The sequence below is a fragment of the Erinaceus europaeus genome, chromosome 8, assembly GCF_950295315.1.
Source record: "Erinaceus europaeus chromosome 8, mEriEur2.1, whole genome shotgun sequence".
Lineage (NCBI taxonomy): Eukaryota > Metazoa > Chordata > Mammalia > Eulipotyphla > Erinaceidae > Erinaceus > Erinaceus europaeus.
Window position 1 is genome coordinate 66,980,024 of NC_080169.1, and position 26,228 is coordinate 67,006,251.

Below are 26,228 nucleotides of genomic sequence, written 5' to 3' on the forward strand. Positions count from 1 at the left end.
GTTGGGCAGTGGCGCAGTGGGTTAAGCAGCGCATGTGGCGCAAATCTCAAGGACCTTCGTAAGGATCCCAGTTTGAGCCCCAGGCTCCCCACCTGCAGGGGAATAGCTTCAAAAGTTGTGAAGTAGGTCTGCAGGTGCCTGTCTTTCTCTCCCCCTCTCTGTCTTCCCCTCCTCTCTCCATTTCTCCCTGTCCTATCCAACAACAACGACATTAATAACCACAACAATGTTAAACAATAAGGACAACAAAAGGGAAAATAAATAAATATTAAAAAAAAATTTTAAGTTAACAAAATTAAAAAAAATAGAACTGAAAGAGAAAGGCCTGTAGCACTGCTTCATCACTTCACCTTTCATGAAGCTTCCCCCTCCCCCCACCACCACAGGTGGGGCCCCAAGTGCTTGAATCCTGGTGCTTGTGCATTATAATGTGTGTGAACAAATAATTGTGTCACTTCCCTGTTCTCCCAAAACAGAATACTTTAGCTAAGACCTTTGAGCATTCTATCATAGTAATGACTACATTAAATGCATGTAAAATGTCTGTATTTACTGTTGAATGTAAAAACATTAATTCCTCAATAAAGAAAAAGATGTCTGTATATTTACTTTGAATGACATATCATTTAAATTTGAACATGAGGTTTGTAAAAAAAAAGTCATCATATTATAGATGATAATAGTTTAATAGATCCAGTGGTTTTTTGATGGTTATGTGATTTTATGAAATCAGGTTTCTAAATCTTAAAACTCAGACATTGCTTCTAAATTCCTTTTTTAAATAACACCTCATTTTTTCTACCCTTTTATTTAGATCGGGGTACTATACAGAAGGTGGTGGTTCTTCCAACTAATAGCTCTACCAGTGGAGAACTCATTTTAGAGGAGCTGGAAGTCTTTAAGGTTTGAAATCTCTTCTATTAGTTTCAGAACATGCATGATGAATTGAATCCTTTCATCTCTCAGCCACTTGGGAGGAAAAAAATTGTTTGACAAGAGACCAAATAAATGTATGTTATAAATTTTAAGTGTGGAAAACAGTAGATAAAATGAGAAATATAGAACAAATATTTTTTTTTTCTGATGTAATTTGTGTTCACTTCAAGTTTACTGAACATAAAAGAATTCTTTTTCTCAGCTGTCATCACAAGTTGAAGAATTTGGTCATCATTATTTTTAAAAAATGGGATCTTGTGGTCAAGGTCTAGAAGATTTGCCATGAAAGAACTGTTATCATTAGTTTCACAAGCCACTGAAATACAAATGTTTTCACATTATTGATTGTTAGATAAACTTTCCCATATTTTTTAGCCTGGAATTTCAAGAAAAACTTCTGTTTTCTCTTATTTTATTTTATTCAAATCAAAGGCCCCTTCAATTAAATAATTTTTAAGAACCTTTTTGGGGTATTGCACCAAAGTGAAAGACTGGGGTGAGCTGAGTGGGTGGGAGAGTTCATGGCCTGGAACATGATAGCAGAGCAGGACCTAGTGGGAGTTGAATTGTTATGTGGAAAACTGGGAAATGTTATGCATGTACAAACTACTGTATCTTACTGTCTACTGTAAACCATTAATCCCCCAATAAAGAAATATATAAAAAAAAAGTTTCTTGGGGGCCGGGCAGTTGTGCACTGCATTAAGCACACATAGTACAAAGTGCAAGGACTTTGCATGAGGATCCCAGTTCAATCCCAGGCTCCCTACCTGAAGGGAGGTCACTTCATAAACAGTGAAGCAGGTCTGGAGCTGTCTGTCTTTTCTCTAGCTTCCCCCCCTCTATTTCTCTCTGTCATATCCAATAAAATGTGAAAATAAAAATTAAAAAAAAAAAGGCCAAGAATAGTGGATTCGTAGTGCTGGTACCAAGCCCCAGCAATATTCCTGGAGGCAAAAAAAAGTTTCTTTTTTAATTTTTTAAATTTTATTTCTTTAATTTTTCCCCTTTAGTTGTTTACCATTGTTACTATTGTTGTTGTTATTGCTGTCGTTGTTGGATATAAAACAGAGAGAAATCCAGAGAGGAGGGGAAGACAAGAGAGAGAAAGACACCTTCAGACCTGCTTCACCACCTGTGAAGCGAACCGTTCCCCTGCAGGTGGAGAACCACAGGGATCCTTACACTGGTCCTTGTGCTTCCTGCCATGTGTGCTTCACCTGCTCTGCCACTGCCAGACTCCCAAAAAGAAGTTTCTTTATCATTGAAAACTTCATGTTCTCTCTTAACTTAAGGTTTCTTCACATTATATTCCCTGTCCTTGAATTCTGAGAATGAAAAACAATGAAAAGACTAACAAAACCCAATGAAAAGGGCATAGGACCACAAGTTTAATCCTGTAAACTCTTACCTGCTCGGAATTGCTCTGCCTATCAGTTTATCTGCAGGCCTTCCTAACAGTCTTGTTATGTCTTGCACATTCTTTTCTCCTTACCAAGTGCCTCATTGTAATTCAAGTGATCCTTTTTATCAGCTTTTGTAAAGATGGTTAAAGCATAGTTAGAGGAACATTTAGAATTTCAAAGAAATTCTGGTATGGGCTCAGTTTTTGAACAGGCTCATTTTCTTTTTAAAAAATATTTATTTATTGACTTATTCACTTGTTCATTTATTGGATAGAAACAAAGAAATTGGAGGGAATGAGGAGACAGAGAAGGACAGAGAGAGAACAGGAGAGATACCTGAAGTACTGTATCACCACATGTGAAGTTTCCCCCTGCAGAGGGGGACCAGGAGTTTGACCGTGGGTCTTTGTGTGTTGTTATATGTGTGCTTTATCAAGTGCATAACCTTTTAGTCCCTCAGACTCATATTTTCAACTAACTGTAGGCACCAAAAGGGCAGGCAGATAGCTAGGAAAATACTTCAGTATGACAGTATGCAAGACTTGCATGCCTGATGCTCCTGCCACCATGTATACCAGAATGGTGCTGTAATTTATCTTTAATATACGAAACTCTGTCTCTCTAGCTTATATAAAACAAATAATGTAAATATTTTTGAAAAAATTAGACTCAGTGGTCTGGGAGGTGGCGCAGTGATAAGGCTTTGGACTCTCAAGCATGAGGTCCTGAGTTCGATCCCTGGCAGCACATGTGCCACAGTGATGTCTGGTTCTTTCTCTCTCCTCCTATCTTTCTCATTAATAAATAAATAAAATATTTTTTAAAGAAATCAGACTTGGCCAATAATTTGGTAAATGTGGCACATCTAAACCTCCAGTAGTAAAGGATTATGAGTTCAATAAATATATTTATGTACATTCCACAGTCATAAAACTGTTAAATTTATAAACACACATGTGATCAGATGTAATGCTACTTAATACGCCAATACATTAAATGTCAAATATAAATATGGACCATCAGCAGGTGCCTCACACAGTAGAGCATGCGAGGTGCTATGCACAAAGACCTGGATTCAAACCCTGGATCACCACTTGGGAGCCATTGCAAGGGAGAAGCTTCACAAACTGGTGTGATGCTGTAGTGTTTCTCCACTCTGTGCTTCATTCTTCCTCTCTATCTCTGTCTCACCCTCATTAAAAAAAAAATTAAAAAGCCACTGGGAGCTGTTGAGTTACAAAGGTATTGTATTTCAGTGATAACCCTAGTGGCAAGAAATGTAAAGAAATACAGAAAAAGAAGAAGGAGAAAGAGGAGAGGAAGAGGAAGAGGAAGAGGAAGAAGGAGAAGGAGAAGGAGGAGAAGGAGAAGAAGGAGAAGAAGAAGAAGAAGAAGAAGAAGAAGAAGAAGAAGAAGAAGAAGAAGAAGAAGAAGAAGAAGAAGAAGAAGAAGAAGAAGAAGAAGAAGAGACAGATTGTGATATACCCAGTTGAGCACACACATTACCATATGCAAGGACCCAGGGCCAAACCAGTTCCCACCTTGAAGGGGGAAGCTTCAGGAGTGGTGAAGTAGATCTGTACGCAGGTGTTTCTCCTCTGTTGTCCTTCCCTCTCAACTTCTCTTGCCTTATCATGTAAAAAGAAAAGAAAAGACGTTTCCAGGAGCAATGCAGGCATCGAGCTCCAGCAATAAGTTTGGGGGAAAATAATAATAATGAAATAAATAAATAAAAATAATTTTAAGGATCAAATAAACTTTTGAGAAATTTTGGAAATTTTTAAATATTTTATTAAAGTCACAATATTTAATCTTAGGTTCAATTTGGAATAAAATTCTTTATGATTCATAAACTATTTAAGTGCCATTTGTATGTAATGCTTTTAAATAAAATTTTGCACTAGTTAAAATCAAATTATATATATTATTCAGTTCAAGTGGGACAACTTGACTGGTCAAACTGATTTGAAGTATTTTATTCTGGATTTTTCTTGGAGATAGCAAAAATCTCATAATGCAGCACTTCATTTTTAATTTTGAAGTATCTTTTTTTTCTGATAATCAGGCAATGTTAACAAAGTGAGTTTGACACAAATCTAAACATATATGCTATGGAAAGGTCTTAAAGAAACGTGTTATTTTGATCATATGCTAGCTACTTATAGTCTGTTACATTAGTTATGATGGTGTTATCATCATGAAGGATAAACTCTGTGGAAAATGAGAGTCAGGCAAAATGCATTTGAAGAGATTAAAAAATGTTTGAACTTTCTTATGGGTACATGTGCCAGCAATTGATAATGAGTCAGTTGAAAGGCAGTTACCATGTCCTCAATATTGTATTTGTGTCACACTTTCTGAGGTGAGGTAAAAATAATTCAGTGCGTACGATATATTTTGATTGGCAACTGAGAAAATCATGTATTTGAATTGAAAAAAAATTGCTTAGCTGAGTATGACACTGATAAACTATAGAAAATTAAATGTAACTTAAAAACAATCATTTTGTTCTTAGAGTGATAAGTAATAATAGTCCATTTTTAATCCTCTATTCAGAATGTTTTCTAAAAATATATCCAATTTCCCTGAATTTACCTTGGAGCTTTTCAAACACAATTCCTTTGCTTGGAGCATAGAGAATTAACTATGTATCTTTTTAAAAGAACACTTGGAAGGTAAATAATAGAGTCTTATTCAAAGCAATATTATTGACCACAGAAGAATTAACTGGGGTACTTACCATTCTGAGTTGCCCCACCCAAGTGCCCCAACTTAATTCTATATTATTTAGTGAATTAAATATTATAATATTCCTTTTTAAAATATCTAAATTATTCTAGTTTTTCTACTTTATACATAGATTTGCTATATATTATACACTAAATTTATATTTGCTTAATATATAATTTATACATATATTTAATTTCTCTTGGAAGGAAATGTACTTTATAGAGAAATATTATTAACTTTAAAACTGATATGTATATATCAAGAAGTAATTCTGGAATTTTAAAAGAAAATAAGTTAAATGGAAAATCTTTTTTTTTTAATTTTTTATTTAAGAAAGGATTAGTGAACAAAAACATAAGGTAGGAGGGATTCAACTCCACACAATTCCCACCGCCCAATCCCCATAACCCACCCCCTCCCATGGTAGCTTTCCCATTCTCTAGCCCTCTGGGAGCATGGACCCAGGGTCGTTGAGGGTTGCAGAAGGTAGAAGGTCTGGCTTCTGTAATTGCTTCCCCGCTGAACATGGGCGTTGACTGGTCGGTCCATACCCCCAGTCTGCCTCTCTCTTTCCCTAGTAGGGTGTGACTCTGGGGAAGCTGAGCTCCAGGACACATTGGTGGGGTCTTCAATCCAGGGAAGCCTATCCAGCATCCTGGTGGCATCTGGAACCTGGTGATTGAAAAGAGAGTTAACATATGAAGCCAAACAATTTGTTGAGCAATCATGGATCCCAAGCTTGGAACAGTGGAGAGGAAGTGTTAGGGAGGTACTCACTGCAAACTCTAGTGTACTTCTGCTTTCAGGTATATATTTTGCAGTAGTTTATGGATACGTGTGCACATAAGCTCTCTCTCACAGAAACTGGTGTATATCTAGGTTATGGGACTTTGTTAGAAAGTGAACTACCTGAGATGAAATTAGAGTGTACTATAAAAGGAAAGGTCTCACCCGAGTAATGAAGCTGAAGGGTTGTCATTCCACACGTGAAGTCTCTGGATACATTCTGAGGTGAAGCATGTTGAGGTGGCAATCGTTGCTTTGGTTAGGTTGTGATCGGCGGATGCAATATTATTTGGTTTGGATTGGGAGATGCATACGGGAAAGTGGGCCCTATCCAAGGGTTCCAGGACTGGGGGAAGTAGGGGCTCTATAGTGAAGATGTGAGGTTCCTGCTGTCTTAGGGTTCAAAAAGACAATCGATAGTTAATATTATCATCACATTATTTGTTAATTGGGTTAACTTTGAAAAGTCCCTTTGTTATGGTTTGCTGTACAGTACCCAGTATCTTGTATATAGCTGTGCTATTGGATGCTTCTAATGGAAAATCTTTTTAAAGAATTGAATTAGTGACGTGTTTTTCTAATCTTTCAGAATCATGCTCCCATAACAACAATGAAAATTTCATCTAAAAAGGTAGAATCTCTTTTCTTTGCTTTTAAAATTTGTTGTTATAAAATCATGTTATATTTTCTGAAATATATTAGTTTTAGTATTCAAAAAATAATAATGTTTATAATATATCACAAAGTTGCCTTTGATTTTAATGTAGAGAGCTAGTAATCAGTGGAAAACAAAATAGGCATGTCTTTGTTTAGGAGTCAGCTAAGACAGAAAACGTGTACAGTAAGATAGCTCAGTAAGTTGTATGTCCTGTATTATCAAATATTGCAGTGTAGGAAATAAACACAAAAAATAATCTTTCTAATGAAAAAAAAAAGCATAATACCTGGACTACTGTAACACCTCAGACAGTCTCTGAAGTTTGGAATGAGCAATACATCCTCTTGATTTCCTGTTACTGTCACCTACCTGAAAAAGACCACACATTCTCTTATGTTTATTTATAGAAGTGTTTTTTTGTTTGTTTGTTATAGTGATTTAATAATTATTAACAAGATTGTAAGATACCAGGGATACAATTCTACTCTACATAGTTCCTGCCATGGAAGTTTTTTTTTTTTTCTTGAGCTTATACATAGTGGTATTAACAAATCTGCCTGTCTTAAACCTTAACCATATTAGTATTCAAGATTTTTAGGGAAAATGCTTAGGTATGATTATCAGGAATGTTAAATCTTTCAATTTGTTCCTGTTAGTGCAAATATACAATGATTACAGAAAGGAGATACCCACCCATTTGTAATCTGTGCATGAACAAAATATGAACCCCTCCATGTCCCGAAAGGTTACCTCTAAGACAAAAAATATTATGAAGTAGAATAAGTCACAAATGGACTCAACTTCAGAATGAGGCTGCTATGTCTTTGAATCACAACTTGAATAAATTATGAGCAAATAACTTCACTGTCCTAAGATTCTTTCTCTGTAAAGCAATGCCTTTTTTATATAAATGTATTCATTTGTAGAAGGTCTTAAAATAAAGTGTTCCTTTGGAAATGTTTTTTGTAAGAGCCTTAGACTTATTTTTCTTGGAGGATAGAATAAAGGTTTTATGTGTTAGCACAAGTGATGACATAACTTTAGTTCTCTTCACCTTATTTGGTTTTCTACAGATAAAAAATCTCCCATAATCAGTCATGTACACTTTCCATTTGACTAAAATTTTATGTAGAAAAACAAATAGAACACAACAGAATTAAAGATCTCATCTGTAAAAATGTTTGTATGGTGTACAGCAAACATTTTTCCAAGTATCCAGAAGCCATTCCTCACTTGCCCCAATGTCCTAGAGAGCTGCTCTCAAGTCAGAATTGTCTTTGAAGTCAGTAGGGAAGCTTGTTGTTTATAGTAGCTTAATAGAAAGACAAAATTTAGGAGCAAAATTCAAACTGGTCAGGAGCTCATTTGAGTGATATAGTGATCAAAAACATAATTACAAATTTCAGCTTGCTTTTGCTTGTGAACTTGTAGTTTAGAGTTCACATATATTGCATGAAACCATAAAACTAAAAGATAAATAGGCACTTATATACAAGGAAAGGTGAGTATAAGTCTGCTTTCAACATCCTTTAGCATAGAAAATTTAAGTGTTTCACTAATCAAAATTAGATCCAGAACAGAGTAAATACTTTTTAAAATTCATATGAACAATTATACAAAGATCCCATTACTTCTTCACTATGAAATTGCCAGTGGCATTTTATATGTACTTAAATACTACCAAATCAGCATGTCTTTCCTGGTGCTCAAACTAATTATTCATTTCATGTCCTTATTTATAAGATAATATAAAATAGTTGGATTATTAAAAAGATAGTTTCTTAATAAAACTACTTATGTCCTTGCCTTAAATCAGCTTTCATTTAAAACATGTTAAGTGAAGCTGACTCATTCACTATTTTATGCATTAATATACCTAGTAGCAATTATTTTAAATGTTTCTAAGGACATATTTATGTTCATTATTATTGTGAGGACATGCACTTGTACAAATCACCATCATTCATTTTTATTGAATTTAATTAATTTGTTTTTTAACCAATTCACTGCCCAACTCTTGCTTATGCTAGTACCAAGATTGAATCTGAGGCTTTGGAGATTCAGGAATTAATTTGCATAGACATTATGCTATTTCTCTGGCCCTACAGTAGTTTTCATATAGACTGAATATGTATTTGGTGGTCAACTATTTCTGAAACATTGACTGATCTAAATATAATAATTATATTAGGCACAGTAGAGTAAAATGTATTTCACATTACTAACTAGGATGAAAAATTTATAAAGTCAGTTTGTTAATTAGTAGTTTACTACTACTTTTAATTGGCATTCATTCACCACTTATAAGCCAGAATCTCCTCCAAGTATTTTATGTGGAGCTAGCTTTTAACATTTAGTTCTTATAGATGCTCTATAAATAGGCAGTACATTACCCCAATTTTATCAAGAGGAAACTAAGATTAAAAAAAACTATAGAAAAAAGTTGGGATTGAATTTGCATTTTAATCTAAGAAGTTTATATCAAGCTTGGCAAATTAATGGTGCCTCATTGGTTTACTGTCATATATATATAAATTCAAGTCCTAGCTTTTAGATTCTATGTTAACTTAAATTATGTAATAGAAGAATTTGTAAAATAAAGAGTGTCATTTTGAAGCTTATCCTAAAGGAATTATATCAATGTTTTTGACATGGTACAAATGAAAGAAGATGAAATTTAGTGTCATACTCGGAATGATAAAAAAAACCATTTAAATTAATGTCTAGTAGATTAAATGTCTAAAGGTAAAAATGTCTAATAAAAACACATTTTTCTTAATGATTTTAAATTTCTGTAGTGAATAATATGGTAGTTTCAAAGGCATGATTCAAATTTTATCCAATAGTTACTTTTTTCTAAACTTAAAAATGCCATTTATTTTAAACCTGATATTTTTTTATTTATACAGTGATGAGTTTTCAGACTTGAATAATAAGAAGGCTGCCTTGTACTCTGATAAGAAACAGTACTCAAAGAAAAAAAATCATAATTTAAATCTGTAATAAATTAGCTCAGATCTGAAAGAACAATGAGTCCCAATGTCTAAAATGCATTACCATTCTATCCAGAGCTTTGAGCCTTTTTTTTTAAACAGGAAAGTGGTAATGTTATAGGCATATTAGTGTAGGAAAATTCTATTTATTTTGGCTTTATACCCTTCTGTACTTTGCTTCTTGTTTTTAGTCTATTTAGAATGAATCCAAGGGTTTGTGGCACATAATGTGTTCCTGTGAAAGTCTTCTTTATAACTTCCACATCTGAAATAAATCACCATCACTCCTTTAATAGCAACAGTTGTATGTGAGCTCCAATGAAGGGATTTCCCAAGTATCTTTGCATCGCTGCCACATCTATGGTACAGCTTGTGCTGACTGCTGCCTGGCAAGGGACCCTTACTGTGCTTGGGATGGTCATTCGTGCTCTAGATTCTACCCAACTGGGAAGCGGTGAGTACTAAACATTTAGTTAAAAATCAAAATTAGTATCATGAAACCACTGAACAGTGTTCCATATTGTAAAACTTGGATTGGGTTTAGTGTATTATACTTTGGCGAAGAAGAGGAAAGTGAAGGGGAATGGATGAAACTGCAGAGGAAGATTAGGGTACTGGTGAGTGATGGTAGAAAATGACATAAGCTGGACATGAGGATCACAGGAGTACACAGAGATGAGAAATTGTACTTGTGTGTCAGCAACTGTACTGCAATCCATTATCTCTCAGTAAAGAGGAAAAAAGCATTTTTTTCATGTATTCTCTAAAAATGTCACTGAATACAGTAGCTATTTTTTTATTATCGTTGTTGATGTCATAGTTGTTGGATAGGACAAAGAGAATTGGAGAGAGGAGGGAGACAGAGAGGGGGAGAGAAAGATAGACACCTGCAGACCTACTTCGCCGCCTATGAAGTGACTCTCCTACAGGTGGGGAGCTGGGGGCTTGAACTGGATCCTTATGCCAGTCCTTGCGCTTTGAGCCACGTGCACTTAACCCACTACGCTACCACCCGACAGTAGCTATTTTTTTTTTTACCTCACAGTATTTGAATGAGGAAATTTTTGCCACTTCATAAGTTGAAATTCTTTTTTTAAAAAATGATTTAATAATGATTAACAAGACTGTAGGATAAGAGGGGTACAATTCCATACAATTTCCCTCCACTGGAAGCTTTCCTATTCTTTATCCCTCTGGGAGTATGGACCCAGGATGATTATGGGGTACAGAAGGTGGAAGGTGGAAGGTGGAAGGTCTGGCTTCTATAATTGCTGTTCTGTTGGACATGGTAGTTGGCAGGTCGATCCATACTCCCAGCCTGTTTCTATCTTTCCCAAGTGGAGCACGGCTCTGGAGAGGTGGGGTTCCAGGATACATTGGTGAGGTCCTCTGCCTAGGGAAGTCAGGTTGGCGTCATGGTAGCAGCTGCAACTTAGTGGCTGAACATAAGTTGAATTTCATAAGAATATGTTCATTCAGTACTGTAGAGAAAGTTTTGTCTCCAATTTATAGTTCTTTCCAGCACAGTTCCTCACCTTTAACCCATCAAGAATTTCAAGTAGCATTTAATTTGAATCTGTTTTTTCATTTTGTATGTTTCAATTTATTCATAAATCTCACCTTCTTAGAGGTTCTCTATGCCACTTAATTCTCCTGCAATTGGAAGATGATTTTTTTTTCTAGCTTAGGCAGTAGGAATATTACTTCTGGACTGGTACTTTAATTAGTTTTCCAAGCCTTGATGAATATCCATTATCCCATAAAGTAGTGAGTGTATTATTACTGATTAGATTGCCAGAGACAGGCAGTTTCATGGAAAAATGCCTTTTATCTAAGTAAAGACAGTAAATTAAAATGGATATCAGAAAGGAAACTGATCACAGAACAGAGTATGAAGAATTCAAGGCCACAGATTGTTTTTATTTACATCTAAATACAGGTTACAGGATCAAAACTAGTAAAATTATGGCTGGGAGGAAAAATGAATTAAGTCTAGTCATGAGTACCAGTAATCTTTCACATCAAAATATGGTGTTTCTTAGTCTTATATTATTTGTCACAACATAGTTATGAGCTTTTAAGAACATTGAAAGACTGAAACAACCCTTATACTGCAGATCCCTTTATCTATTAGTTTATCAAATACACATCATGGGACACTTTTTTCTTTGGCTAGAAAATAAGATAGACATATGTAGATAATATGAAAAACAATAACAAGAAGACAGAAATCCCAGCCTTCAGAGATATTAATCTCTGGGGGGGAGGGGGATAATATGTTAAAATGAATAGGAAAATAGCTCTTACATATCAAATAATGATATTCATTACTTCTCTGGGAATATGGATCCAGGATCACTGTGGGGTGCAGAAGGTAGAAGGTCTGGCTTTTGTAACTGCTTTTTCTCTGAACATGGGCATTGGCAGGTCAATTCATACTCCCAGCCTGTCTCTCTCTTTCCTTAATGGGGCAGAAATCTGGAGAGGTGGGGCTCCAGGACACATTGGTGGGGTCATTTGTCCAGGGAAGTCAGGTTGGCATCATAGTAGCATCTGAATCCTAGTGGTTGAAAAGGAGTTAAGATAGAAAGCAGAACAAATTGCTGACTAATCATGAACCTAAAGGCAAGAATATTGCAGATGAAGATTTGGGGTCTCCATTTTAGAAAAAGTTTGTAGGTCTATTTTAGGTATATTCCAAGGGGCCCATGACTTTACTAGTTTTTGCCTTCACCTGAAATCTATTATTCAGGTGTACCTAGGTTATTATCTGGGGAGATGGTGTCATAGTTGAAATAAAGGACTAGAAAGCTGGATCAGGGAAGAGAGTAGCTCCCAAATAAGGGGGAAGTATGTAAATATTATTAACTGTAAAACCCATTGATTTGATCTGGGGCCCATATGCAACACAGGAGCCTATATAATCTCTGCATCTCTAGGTCTAAGCTCACATTGTGTGTTCATGGCTAGGAATATACCAGGCTGCACTAATTTCAGGGCCCATCTTCACTGGGTAGTAGGTAGAGTATGTTGTCCAACCTACCTTTGGAGAATGGAACATTCTCTACCGTTATTGATCCACATTGAGGGCTAGGTCTTATAGGGGCCCACAAAGGGTTCCATTATGTTGTTCCTGGTGGAAATGACCAGTGACAGTGGCGAGAGGGAACTGTTAGAGGTCTATTTGTGTGGGAATCCCAGGACTCCTTGACAAGGACCCCAGCTGATGGGATGGCCTGAAGTGACTAAAGAGTTATCATTAAAGTATGCCATTCTCTTGCCCTTATTCAGGTTTTGTAGTCCTTACTTTGACAAAGTTAGCTTTGGAATGATTGAAAGAAGTGTAAAAGGATATAGGTGAGGAGGGTATCTAGGTCTAGGTAGAAACCGTTTCATTAGGTACTTTAAGGTGGCTTTTTAGGTCTTTGTACTTGCTTCATTTATTCACTACAAACTATTGTGCACTTATTCTTTAAGGTATATATATATTTCCCCTAACTTATGGATACATGTACATTTGCCCTATCTCAAGGGCCCTGGTCTATACTTAGGTTTTGAGGTTTTGCTAAGAAGTATGCCACCTGCAATGGAATTAAGGAGTCCTATGAGCTAGGAAAGGTCTCACCAGAGTAATGAGGTTGAAATGTTGACATTTCACACCTGAAGTCTCTGGACAACAGTCTGAAGTGAAATATGCTGAGATGGTACTGATTGCATTGCTTAGGTTGGGATTAGCAGATACAGTATCAGTTAGTATGAATTGAGAAAAACATGCAGGAAAGTGAACCCCATCCTAGAGGTTCCAGGCCTGGGAGAAATATGGGTTTTATAGAGAAAAGGGAAGGTTCCTGCTGGCTTAGGGTTTAAGAAGACAAATAGATAGTTATTACTATAGCCAAATTATTTGGCAATTGGGTTAACTTTGAAAATCCCACTGTTAGGATTTGCTGTATCATATAAGACCACCCCATAATTTATGTCCTTTTGTGCTATTTACATATAATTATATCTAATACAGTAATGCCACCAGTTGCTTCTGTTCTCCCTGGTCTAAGCTTTTAGGGGATTTAATATTTCAAAGAACAAGTCATTATTAGAAATGTATTAACAATTTGAGCCCACTGTTAAAATTCAATCTGATTACCAATTTGAAGTTTTAACTGCTTAGATTGAAGATATATATAGTCAGAGCTATGGTCTATGCATCAAAAAGTTTAGATATTCAATCCATTTCCCCCTCTCATATTAATTAAATAGTTACTTGTATGATGTAAGTTAATAGGAGTGTACATTAACACCATCCCCAACATCATTTGACTTTTAAGTTTAAAATTATCAGTCTAGTTTAGTTTTCCTGGAATCATGGCCTTGGGTAGGAAAAGGAATGTTGAAACGGGAGACAGATATTGTCTACTAGTCTACTCTACTGATATGGGTGAGAAGTAATTGTGGTTTGCCTAGGAGAGTGATAGAACTGGAGATGATCAAAAGTTATCAGACTCTGGATAGACCTCATAAATCTGCTAGTATTGAATGTGGGATAGTAAAAAAAAAAAAAAGGGTGGACTAAAACTGAACGAAGTTCTCAGAATTGAGCATCAGAAAATTAATAGATGTTATTCTGAGAAAAAGAAGGAAATTTGTATAAAGATGCTGTTACTGATAAATTAATAGTGCCCATGAAATTTTTTCACGTAAAGATACTGTGAAGGAAATTATAGCAATTTAACTGTAGAGTAAAAAAAAAAAGAGAGAGAGAAGGTTATGAGAGTTGAACTACTATAAGATTTATATTCAAGAACATGAGATAATAGAACTACTGGGACCAGGGAGATGATGCAGCAAATAGGCAGATTAGTTGAATGAGATTACTCCAAAATTCAAATCCTAGCACACCGACAATAAAAGCTGAGTGGTTTTCTGGTTTAAAAAAAAAAAGAAAAGGGGAGAGAGAGAGAGAGAGAGAGAGAGAGAGAGAATTCTTTAAGCAGAAATAATTTGATTTAATCAGAGTTGGGCAGTAGCGTAGCTGGTTAAGCACAGGTGGCGTGAAGCCCAAGGACCAGCATAAGGATCCCACTTTGAGCCCCCTGTTCCCTATCTGCAGGGGAGTCGCCTCACAAGCAGTGAAGCAGGTCTGCCGGTGTCTGTTTTTCTCTCCCCCCTCTGTCTTCCCCTCCTCTCTCCGTTTCTCTCGACGACATCAATAACAACAACAATAACAAAGGAACAAGGGCAACAAAAGGGAAAATAAATAAATGTTAAAAATTTTAAAAAAGATTTAATCAGGCCTATCTTGTCTTTTTATTTCTATATAGAATTATTTTCAACTTTACCTTTGGTGTTCTATCTTTCACATGGCTGGAGGTTTGAACATAAACAAAAAGTAGGAGAGGAAAGTTCCAAGTGCATTCTCAATGATAAAAATATTTTTGTGACTACTACCACAAGACCCTGAACTTGTATTACTTTACTACCACAGTATCATTCCCAGTATCATCTCAAGAAAGACAATAGCAACTCAATTCCCTCTCCCTCTGCATACACAAGCAAATAGAGTAATATAAATACTACATACACACACACACACACACACACACACACACACACACACACACACACACACACATATATATAGAGAGAGAGATCCACATATGGAATGCTTTGGCCTAACCATACTTATCATCTTTGGCGAGCCTACTGGAAATTTTATTAAATATGTCTATACTAAAAATTTTCTCCAAATTATTTCCAGGCTTAGTTTAGCAAATTGTTTCAGTGAGTACACAACATAAGCACTGTATGAATTAGCTATTTCCTAAACTCCTACGTATAATATTTATTATCTTTACAGATTAATTAGCAATGATTATGATAATCATTTGGAATATTTTCTGATGGGACCAGGTAGTGAGTGATGCAGCTGGTTAAGTGTACATATTACCATACACAAGGACCAAGGTTCAAGCCTCTAGTCCACACTTGGAAAAGGAAGCTTCATGATTGGTGAAGCAGGACTGGAAGTATCTCTCTGTCTCTCCCTCTCTATCTCCCCTTTCTTCACAATCTCTATTTCATCAAACAAAATACAGTTTAAAGTGTTTTCTATAATAATTTTCATTAATAGTTTCAACTCATTACTATTCTGATTGATAGGTAACAAAGATCACTTAGAGACACTCAGAAACTAAAAGCAAAAAACATGTCTCTGTGTATATAATAGAAAGGTACATTTATAGCTGCTAATAATTTCAGTCAGTACTTTGACATAATAAATCTGTTAATACACTAAGTAGTTTCTCTTTAAGGAAAAGAGACTTCATTGAATCATTACTTTCTAGCTTTTCTCAGAAAAAAAATTGTTCTTAGTAAAAAAGAAAAAATCCATCTCTAGTCTCTTAAAAAGCTTTGCTTTTGTATAAAATATTGTAGCTTAGTCTCAAATGTTATTTATTGTGGATTCAGGACATGTAGTTATAAACCTTATGACAAGGTAATCATCTTAGCTTTCAAGTAGATATTTATTTTCTATACAAGAAAGATTTTATTGCTTTTCCAAGCAGTCGACTATCATGGAGGAAATATTAACAATCTGAGGCAAATCCTACATGCAGTATAATATCCATCTGCCTACTAGTATATTTCCATGATGTTATGAAGACCTTAAAAGAAATCTACACACAAAGAATTCTCACGTGACTGTCTTGCTGTCATCATTTAAACTAAACCATAACAGTATTTTTATTTCCCCTATTTCAGCCTCTGAAAGCATTGTCCTAGTGTAAATTCAGATTACCCAGCTTGAGGGATCATGTACATGAATAAACCATAACATAATGCTGGTAAAGGGCAATACATTTAACCGCGGTACCGCGGTCATAGTGCTTATCTAAATGGCTGAAAATGATCAGTTCAGAAATGAGAACCCTCACATAGTGCTCATATAATATACACTCACAAGTTGACAGGAAGTAATTAATAATGTGACTTCAAGATATAGTCAGTGCAAAACAGTAAAATCTTGATATAAACTATTATATACTATTAACCTCTAAAGATAAAAGATATAAACATTTTTCACTTGTTCATGTGTGTATTTTGTGTAAAAATATATAATTGATGAGCATCGTGCGACTTTTTGGGAAACCAATATTTTAATGGCACAGAATTTTATATAGATATTTCCATTCAAGTGAGATGCACATTCTTTATGCTGCTCAGCACTGATACTAATCAATTTCTAACTCTATTTAAAAAGAGTTCCCTTAAAAAAAAAAGTTTCATCGCTTCTCTTCTATTGCAATGATCATTTCCATAATTCATTGATAAGAGAAGTTCAGTTCTAATTTTGTTTTTACACTATGTAGTACAATTGAAACTAATCAATATAGCAAAGATAAGATTTTGGAATTTAAATAATCAGTATGTAGATTATTTAAACTTATTTAAATGATAATAAACTTACAATTGTAAGGGAAGTTTTGGAATGCTTAAGCAACTGTTATATAACCACTAAATGCAATGAGTGGAACCTGACAGGAGACAACTAGGAAAATTTAAATGCAAAAATCATATTACATGATTATGTATTATCACTAAATAATACCTTTAGTGTGATATTGTCATCTACTAAATTAATTTATTTTAGACTATGCCTGTCAAAGTGTTTAAGGGTGAAGTAAATTGTCATTCATATGTGCAGAGGTTTTGGAAAATTTTAATATATATGAATAGTTTAGATATAAATGACTTGGAGGTTTTCATTTTAGGAAAAAATGGAAAGAATACTTTTAACCTAAATATTTTATTAGTAATCATGAGTTTAGCATTAACTGAGGAAATACACATAAAAGAAGACTAATAACTATTCTTTCTGAAGTGACAGATAAAGATGAATTAAATGTATTCTGTTATTAAAATATGAAAAGTCACATAACTATGTTAGATAAACAGAACATTTTCTTTATGAAAGCTTAGATAATCAAAAGGTTTTGAAATTGTCAAGTGTGGCATTTTAAATGTGCTTTAGTTGACAACATTGGTTTTATGTCAATTTTACATATTTCTACACTTAGGAGGAGCAGAAGACAAGATGTAAGACACGGGAATCCCTTGACTCAATGCAGAGGATTTAATCTAAAAGGTACTGATTCACCCCCTTCAGCAGTAGTCAAACATAGTAAAGAGTGATAATGTCCTATGGCGCATTCAGTTAATGGAGTACTGTGATTCAATTCTTTTTTTTTTAAGCATGATTTATTAAACAAACTCATGGTATTCATTTATAATAATTAAAAACAAACATATTATATGTATACTTTTTAAGACTTGTTCCCAGTATCTGGAGACATACTTTGGGTATTGTTGCTATGTTTTTCTCTCAGATGGTAACTATAGATATATTCTTAGCTACATTTTTCTTATAATAAAATACTTTGATTTTATTATGTATAACTGAAGACCTAATAAAATACCTTATCTGCTTTTCTTAAATTATACAAGTATGTGGCATTAAGTGCATTTACACTGTTTTGCAACCAGCACCACCATCTTTAAAACGTTTACATCTTTCAAACTGAGACTCCATTGTATGAATATGGCACCATTTGTTTATCCTTTCATACATCACTGGATACTCAGTTCTGTGTTTCTCTTGTCATGAATCAGCACGCTGTGAACATGGGTGTACTGTAATGTCCCTATCTGTAATTTATAACCATGACATATAATTTTATAGTTCTTCCTTGTGTTTTACAATAAACCTTTTTCTTTTCATTCTTATGTAGCGATTCTGTGTTATTATATTCCTCTAGAAATCCCCTCCTCCACTTCAACCAGAAGTGTCTCCAGGTGCACATTCTTTTTGACTTCACCGAGTTGCTATGAGTGTACTTTTGTTAGCAACTAGTACTTTGACTCCAGTTTTTAGTCTTTTTGAATCTGAACTTCTTTAATAAAGAATAATTTTCTTATTACTAATTATATTAACTGCAAGGAGAAAATTAAGACAGATTATGCCTAGTCCACACATCTATCAATAGTTGAGGGACTTAATCAAGATTGCCATTTTTTTCTATTTACTAAATATTTTATAAATGTGCATGTTTCTATTCACAACTGTAGTAGTAGTAGTAGTAGTAGTAGTGGTAGTGGTAGTGGTAGTAATAGTATAGTAGTAGTAGTAGTCATAATGAAGACCCTAGTCCCCACCTGCAAGGGGAAAGCTTTGGCAGTGGTAAATCAGTGTCCCCAGATCTCCCAACCCCACCCCCCTTCCCTGCCCCATCTCCTCCATTCTCAGTTTCTGTTTCTCTCCTATAAATGATGATTAAATAAATTATTAAAAGTCAACCTTTAAGAAATGGTTGACTTTGTGTCAGAACCTGAGCTATGAGCTTTTTTATGGATAACCACACTTAGTGCTCAAGATTTATATTAAATTATGGTCTGTCAGAATGAGGGGATAACCTGATTTCTCATGTAAGGATGGGAAGAAGTGGCTTGGATTCGATTTAAGATGCAGGATAAGACTATCAAGATTATATAGTGTATATAGACATTATAGTACATCTTGGTTCGAAACTTAATTACTCGTAATAAACAAAATGTGAAAGTAAAGTGAGTTGAATGATGCGATCGCATCTATGTCACTGATTATACACTTAATGCTTTTCCAAATTTGAGGATTTCAGTAAATAACTTGTAGTAAATACTGTCCCTATTTTAAAGCCAAGAAAAACTGAATCACAAAGGGGTCAAGTAACTTGTCTAAGGTTACAGTCAGGGTTGGTGAAGTCAAGTTTATAACTCAGCTGCCTCTAATTCCAAGCTCTGTGTCCTCAGCCACTACATTCCACTGTAGCCACACCTTGCTTTCTGCTATTCCAATTCCTGTGAATTTCATCTCCTCCACATTTAGTAGAGACTTTAGGGGTGGGATGAAACTGACTTCAGTATTGTCCACAATTCAGTAACTCTTTAACAAGAATATGTTATCACAGCCTGAGATTCCTCACCTTTGAAAAACTGACTAAACCTAATTCACAAAGATGTTGTAGTAATTAAATGTTCAACGTAGTAGTGAAAGCATTCCTCAGCTTACTAATTTTTGAGTAAACACCGATTTCTTTATGCCTTTCTCTCCTCTTTAGATTAAACACAATGGGCAAACAACGTATAACTGTGTGCTTCTTGTATGATTTTGATTGCCTTTGGGGGACTTTTAGAGTTGATAACAGTTTTATTGAGAAAGAAACATGCTTGTAAGAGAACGTGTTCTAAATTCCATTATCTCTCTCTATTCCTACTTTTATTTTTGCTTTTTAGCATATAGAAATGCAGCTGAAATTGTGCAGTATGGGGTAAAAAATAACACCACTTTCCTTGAGTGTGCCCCCAAGTCTCCACAGGCATCTATCAAGTGGCTGTTACAGAAAGACAAAGACAGGAGGAAAGAGGTGAGGAATGCTGAACAGTAGCAATCAATCACGGCTTTGGAAAGAGCATTAAATCACTATCCCTCAGTGAGGTTCAGATCAAACAAGAAAGGAAAGGCATATGAACATCCTTTTATGTCTTTGGGATGACAAGTGCCACCTTCTTTAAAATCCTTGTCCGCAGAGTTGATGGATTAATTAGAAATCCTCTTTGCCTGCTCACCTCCATAAGATGGTGATTGAAACAAGAGCTTTGGCTCTCAGACAACCTTACTGATGTGAGGAAGCACTTGTAAAAGGAGCAAGATGTGTGCAAATCCAGAAAGCTAGGTTCTCTCACACAACAGCACCTTTATGTGATTCACAAGATAAAAGAGAGCTTTAAAAAGTTCAATTTTTTTATAGCAAGAAATTACCTGAAACTATAACCTTCATAGCTAAAAGCATTTTTCTGCTGTGTGGTAATGTTTCCATTACTTTATATGTCATAACTCTCAGGTTTTGATTAAGAAATCTATAGAGTCATTGTTTATGGGACTATTGCCTTTATTTAGTGGTATGGGAGAAAAAACATAGATTTTCAAATAAAAGGACACTTACATTAACCCCCACTTATGGAAAGAGCTGTTTTAAAAGGGAAACATTGTAAAATGGCCTAGACTGAGTTATTATGAAAAGAAATTCCATAAAATTGATATCATGGTGTCTGGCAAATGAAAGGAAGAAACAAATGTATATATAAAGATTTAGGATAGTTTAAATGTAGCACTCTAATACAGCATACAGATTGATGGAGCAATGAGAAAAAAAATACCAGCTTGTATTTTCTGTGTGTAGTCTGCTCTGGTTAACTTGAGTAATACTTAGTAAATTATTTGGAATTGTGTAGAATGGTTATAATCCCAAACTATAAGAACAAATATTGCTCTAAAGTTACTAAAACAGGTTTTGGCCTCATCTCAGAAGATATTTTTCAAGATTTATACTGGTAATGTTGGCCTATCTATCCAAAGATATTATAGTCTATTTAGAAAATTGTGTATCCTCTGCCACTAGACTATTAAACCAATGACATATGATCAATTGCATCAGAAGGAAGTTAACTATATTGAACAAAGATAAATTAGAGGTACATTAGACTCCCTTCTTGCCCTAAAATCTTATAATATTTTAAAATTTGACCTATAATTATAATTTAATATGTTTTTCTCACTACAAAATACATCATCAAAAAGCTTTGAAATTTCTGAAATCTAATTAATGTTAAATTCTTTAGAATGGATGGGGATTATAGTAGTAATTACCTTGTGAAATAACCTAGAGTAAAATTCATGTGTGATGATTATCAGACAGAAATGGAATTCTTTGCATACAGTATGACACATGGACATGAATCATCATTCCTAAGATAATCTGTCTGCATGGAATTGAAAATGTAAAACACAGACAGAAATTAACTAATTTTTTTTTACTGAGGGATTGATGGATTGCAAGGTAGTTGTTGACATACGGGTACAATTTCTCATCTCTCTATGATAGGTGTCTGCCAAGCACACTCACACACAACTTGGGTTTTTTTTGTATCATCATGCACCAGGACCCTAGTGTGTTTTTTATTCAACAGATAAATGCTGTATTTTCCTTCAGTAGAAAGTTTGACATAAGAGTATATAACTGTGTAAGTGAATACGATTTCCATTACTTAAAATTTAAGTAAATTTAATATGTAAAAATTTGAATACATGTCACAGAAATTGATAAGTAGAATTTAAACTGGCATGTGTTATGAATTTAACCTCTCTGGTAATATTTTAGTTTTCTGCTTCAGGATGGCCAAGAATGTAGAGACCCAATTATTATTATATTGATTCTTCTTCCAAATTCAAAACATAAGAATGTTATAATTTAAGATTCAAACATTACTGTGATATGATTATGAAAATTTATTCTGTTCAGAATTGGAACAGAAAAAAGTCTTACTCTGATTTAGTAGTAGAAACTATTTTTACTAAATTTATCTACATAGTTTAGTAGACATGCTTGTTCCTCATATTAATTATATATGCATATATATATCAAAGTACTCTTTTTTAAGAAATAAAAATTAGAAAATTCAAATTGTGATTAGTAAAAGTAAAATTAATCCTCTTTCTTTTTTCATACATAATTTTTTGCCACCAGGGTTATTGCTAGGACTTGATACTGACACAAGAAATCCTAATGGCCATTTTCCTTTTTTTTTTTCCCCTTTCTATATTTTTATTTGACAAGACAGAAAGAAATTGAAAGAGGAGGGGGGAGGTAGAGAGGAAGAGAGAAAGACACCTGTAGACCAGCCTCACTGCTTGGGAAGCACCCACCCTGCAGGTGGGGAGCAGGGGCTCAATCCCAGGTCCTTGCAAATGGTAATTTGTGTGCTTAAACTGAGGCAACACTGCCTGGCCTTGCATATTTAATTTTTAATTAACAAACTAGCAGACTATCAGTTCATTCATTGAAAAATAGTAAAGCTCAACTCTTTCATAAGAACTTTGTGTTTAAAGGAAAGAACACCAAGATTGAGCAGATAATTTAAATTATCTGTGATTGTGATTCATACTCCTGAAGAAAACAGCACTCGGTGCATATAGGTGGTAAAATTTCCTTTATCAAAAGGAATGAACTCTAAGATACTTTTGGCAATATAGGCAGAAATTTTACCCTTTCTATAATAGATTCAGTACCAATAAGACAATTCTCCTGCAAGTGTGTGTAGGAGGGGTAAGGCAACAGAACAACAACAACAACAAAAAAAAAAACAGTATAAATTATACAAAGCCCAACTAGTGCTCAAAAGTTTTTGCCAAATTTGTGAAAATCAACAGTTTATATTATATATTATTAGTATGCTTTTTTAGAAGATATAAAGTTGATTTTTCAGAATTTTGATGTGTCTCTTAGGTGAAGCTGAATGAGCGAATCATAGCCACTTCACAAGGACTCCTGATCCGCTCTGTTCAGGATTCTGACCAAGGACTCTATCATTGCATTGCAACAGAGAACAGCTTCAAGCAGACCATAGCCAAGATTAACTTCAAAGTTTTAGATTCTGAGATGGTGGCTGTTGTGACAGATAAGTGGTCCCCATGGACTTGGGCCAGCTCTGTGAGAGCTTTACCCTTCCACCCCAAGGACATCATGGGGGCATTCAGCCACTCTGAAATGCAGATGATTAATCAATATTGCAAAGATACTCGACAGCAGCATCAACAGGGAGAAGAACTCCAAAAGATGAGAGGTGATTATGGCAAGTTAAAGGCTCTCATCAATAGCCGGAAAAGTCGAAACAGGAGAAACCAGTTGGCAGAGTCATAATGTATTCTTACATGGGGTTTATGCTTCTTGTTACAAATGGTCTGTCTTCAACAATCCAATTTGGAGTTAGGAATCTTATGTTTTACCCATGGAAAATTCCTGAGAAGGCAGTTATTCCTAACTGAATGTTACATGTACTGAAATCAGCATGCATTTTTCTTGTATGATACTGACTAGCACTAGACATGTCATGTTCATCATGGTGCATATAAATATTTAACTTAACCCAGATTTTATTTATATCTTTATTTACCTTTTTTAAAAAAAATCGATATGGCGGCTATAAAATGAGAATTGTTACATCCGTTAGTAGAGCAAGGGCTACAACCCTGTTGTCTTCCTTTGGGGGGGAATTAAATGTCTTATTATCACTGATAAATGTAAAAACAAATGCCATGACTTTTAATATGTATGTGGCATACATACTCATAACAGAGAGTAACTGTAAAAAGAAAAGTAGAATAGGTAAGAAACAAGGAAGAAGGCATCTCTAAGTTGTATAAAACATGCATGATTTATAAAGAAAACGTGAGTTAATACGCTTCTAGTGATATAGATGGTTTCTTTTAAGATTATAAAAATTGTCAGCTGCTGAGATCTTTGTTCCTTAGTCCCTTGTTATAGGAGAATAAAATGAAAAGACCATCACCATAAATATCCTTGATTGGACTTTGATGTCAGTGTAACATTAAAGTTTATGCTCTTTACAAACAAAAGCACTTTGTTTTTTGGAAGTTATTTAAGTTATTCTAGATTCAGAGGATATAACTGTACACTATTTAATGCTTACTGTTTGTTCTAATTTTCTAGCCTGTGTTACAAGTTAAGCAATATAAGAAAAAATATATTTGAAATATTAAACTTCAAAATATGTGAGAGGTGAAACTATACCAAAGTGGAGGAAGAAAATAAAACAAATAGGAAAGGCAACTTCATAAAGAGAAGTTTATTTTAAAAATGTTATTGGAATTGGATTTAAATTCAATAATCAATTTTAATTAACTCTCACATCTTTCTTTAGTATTTACCAACTTCAGAAATCATACTCAACTTTATGTCACCAACCCCTTTTTATGTTACCTTTTTTGCTGGAAGGCTGCTTATTATGTCAATGGGTTTAAAGAAATAATATTAACACAAATAGACTTATTCTCTTAAAATTTTCAATACATTACATTCACTGTTATATAGGCACAAAATGTGGTTAGTTGATTGGGATAAATAAAATAATTATCTTCTAATGCTGTTTAGATCATTTTATTGTTAGAATACTTTAGTATTGATTTTACATTCAAAATACCAATTAGATACCTAAGTGAGGAAAAAAACCTCTTCATTTCAGTATTTCTTTTAAAAACAAAATATTTGCTCTTTTGTTTTATTAAGTTTTAATATACGTTCATATTTCCAGGTACAGATAAAAATTGCATCACATACCCCTAAGCAAAGCCAAGTGCAAGATTTTTACTTGCAGCAAACTACTTCCTGAAGACAATAACCAAGTTAGCAACTTTAAAGCACCACAGTATAAAGTTTCAAGTACTAAAATCATTGTATGAATGTAATTCTTAATTAAAATCTAAGAGCATGATTTACTATTTAAGTTGTCATAAGTTATGTTTTTAATAGATCTCAACAGGACAAGAATAAAAGTTAAATGCAAAACATAATTTAAGTTTGTTTTGTAAAAGATATTATTCCAAATATATATGACTCTAAAGTAACATCTAAGGAAGTCTATTGTAAAAATAAATAAATAAGTAAATAAATATTTGCTTGCTGTGTTTATAGCCAATCTATGTACAAAGATTAAAGTTATTTTAGAGTCATGAGTTAAACTACAAAATTCTCCTCACCCCTAATGATAGAAATTAAGGGCATTTAGTTGTGAAATATTATGTGTGCTATTAAATACTTTCTACCTTGAACATTAGTTAATTGTATATAATTTTATTACTTTTCTTTCTAATTTGTAGAAATCTTCTTGAAAATAACTGCCAAATGGAAATAAATTTTTTTTCTCAGTATTGCTAACGTATACTGAAGGTTATTGACTGATTTTATTTTGTGTGCTTTGACAATTCAGTGGCTAAACATGTTTTGCATTTGTATTGTACATAAAATTTTTTAGAAATACACTTTTTTCAAAGTGTAAGTTCTGGAATAGATTTTAGCATGATGAAACTGTCATTACGGTGAATGTTCTCTGTGTAAGAAAACAAACTAAATGTAGTTGGCACATTTTGATTTTAATTGATATCCAAGAAATAATTTTCCTGGCAAAATAAAACATGTTAAATTCCTCACTGGTGTCTTGAAATTTTTAATATATGATTAATAAATCACGTTCACATGATAGAGCCTTACTTTGGCAATAATTTTTATTTGGTTATATTTAGTGACCTATTTATTTTTATTAAAGCAATGCATCTAGACATTTCAACTATTTTTTATTTATTTATTTATTTATTTATTAGAAAGAGACAGCCAGAAATCAAGGGAGGGGGCCAGATAAAGAGTAAGGGAGACAGAGAAGGACCTGCAGCAGTGCTTCAGCACTTGTGAAACATTCCCCCCTGAAGGTGGGACAGGGGCGGGTGAGTGAGGACCTGAAACTTGAACCAGATCATTGTGTGTTGTAACATGTGCGCTCAACCAGGTGCGTCACCACTCAGCCCCTCAAAAATTTTAATTTCCAGAAGACATACATATATCTTAATATATCATTTGAAAATAATATTGGAGTAGCTGGGTCTAGATAGCATAATGGTTATGCAAACAGACTCTCCTGCCTGAGACTCCTAAGTCCCAAGTTCAGTCCCCTGCATGACCATCAGCCAAAGCTGAGCAGTGCTCTAGTAAAACAAGCAAAAAAACAAAAATAAAATAATATTGGAGCCAACTGGTGGCCCATCCACCTGGCTTTCAG

At 34.3% G+C, this 26,228-nt stretch overlaps 1 protein-coding gene across 2 annotated transcripts in view; it reads left to right on the plus strand.

Annotated features, from left to right (window-relative positions):
• SEMA3C (semaphorin 3C) overlaps positions 1 to 25,605 on the plus strand; it is a 202,467-nt gene extending 176,862 nt beyond the window's left edge. The window contains exons 13-19 of one of the 2 annotated variants that reach the window (XM_060196327.1): positions 815 to 903; positions 6,448 to 6,489; positions 9,806 to 9,963; positions 17,585 to 17,652; positions 19,836 to 19,966; positions 22,886 to 23,222; positions 24,711 to 25,605. In XM_060196327.1, the coding sequence (XP_060052310.1) occupies positions 815 to 903; positions 6,448 to 6,489; positions 9,806 to 9,963; positions 17,585 to 17,652; positions 19,836 to 19,966; positions 22,886 to 23,222; positions 24,711 to 24,742 (857 nt within the window). In that variant the 3' untranslated portion in view covers positions 24,743 to 25,605. Of the gene's footprint in view, positions 1 to 814; positions 904 to 6,447; positions 6,490 to 9,805; positions 9,964 to 17,584; positions 17,653 to 19,835; positions 19,967 to 22,885 lie in introns of both variants that reach the window. The other variant, XM_007527906.3, reaches the window with a different exon arrangement.
• The last annotated feature ends 623 nt before the right edge of the window (positions 25,606 to 26,228 follow it).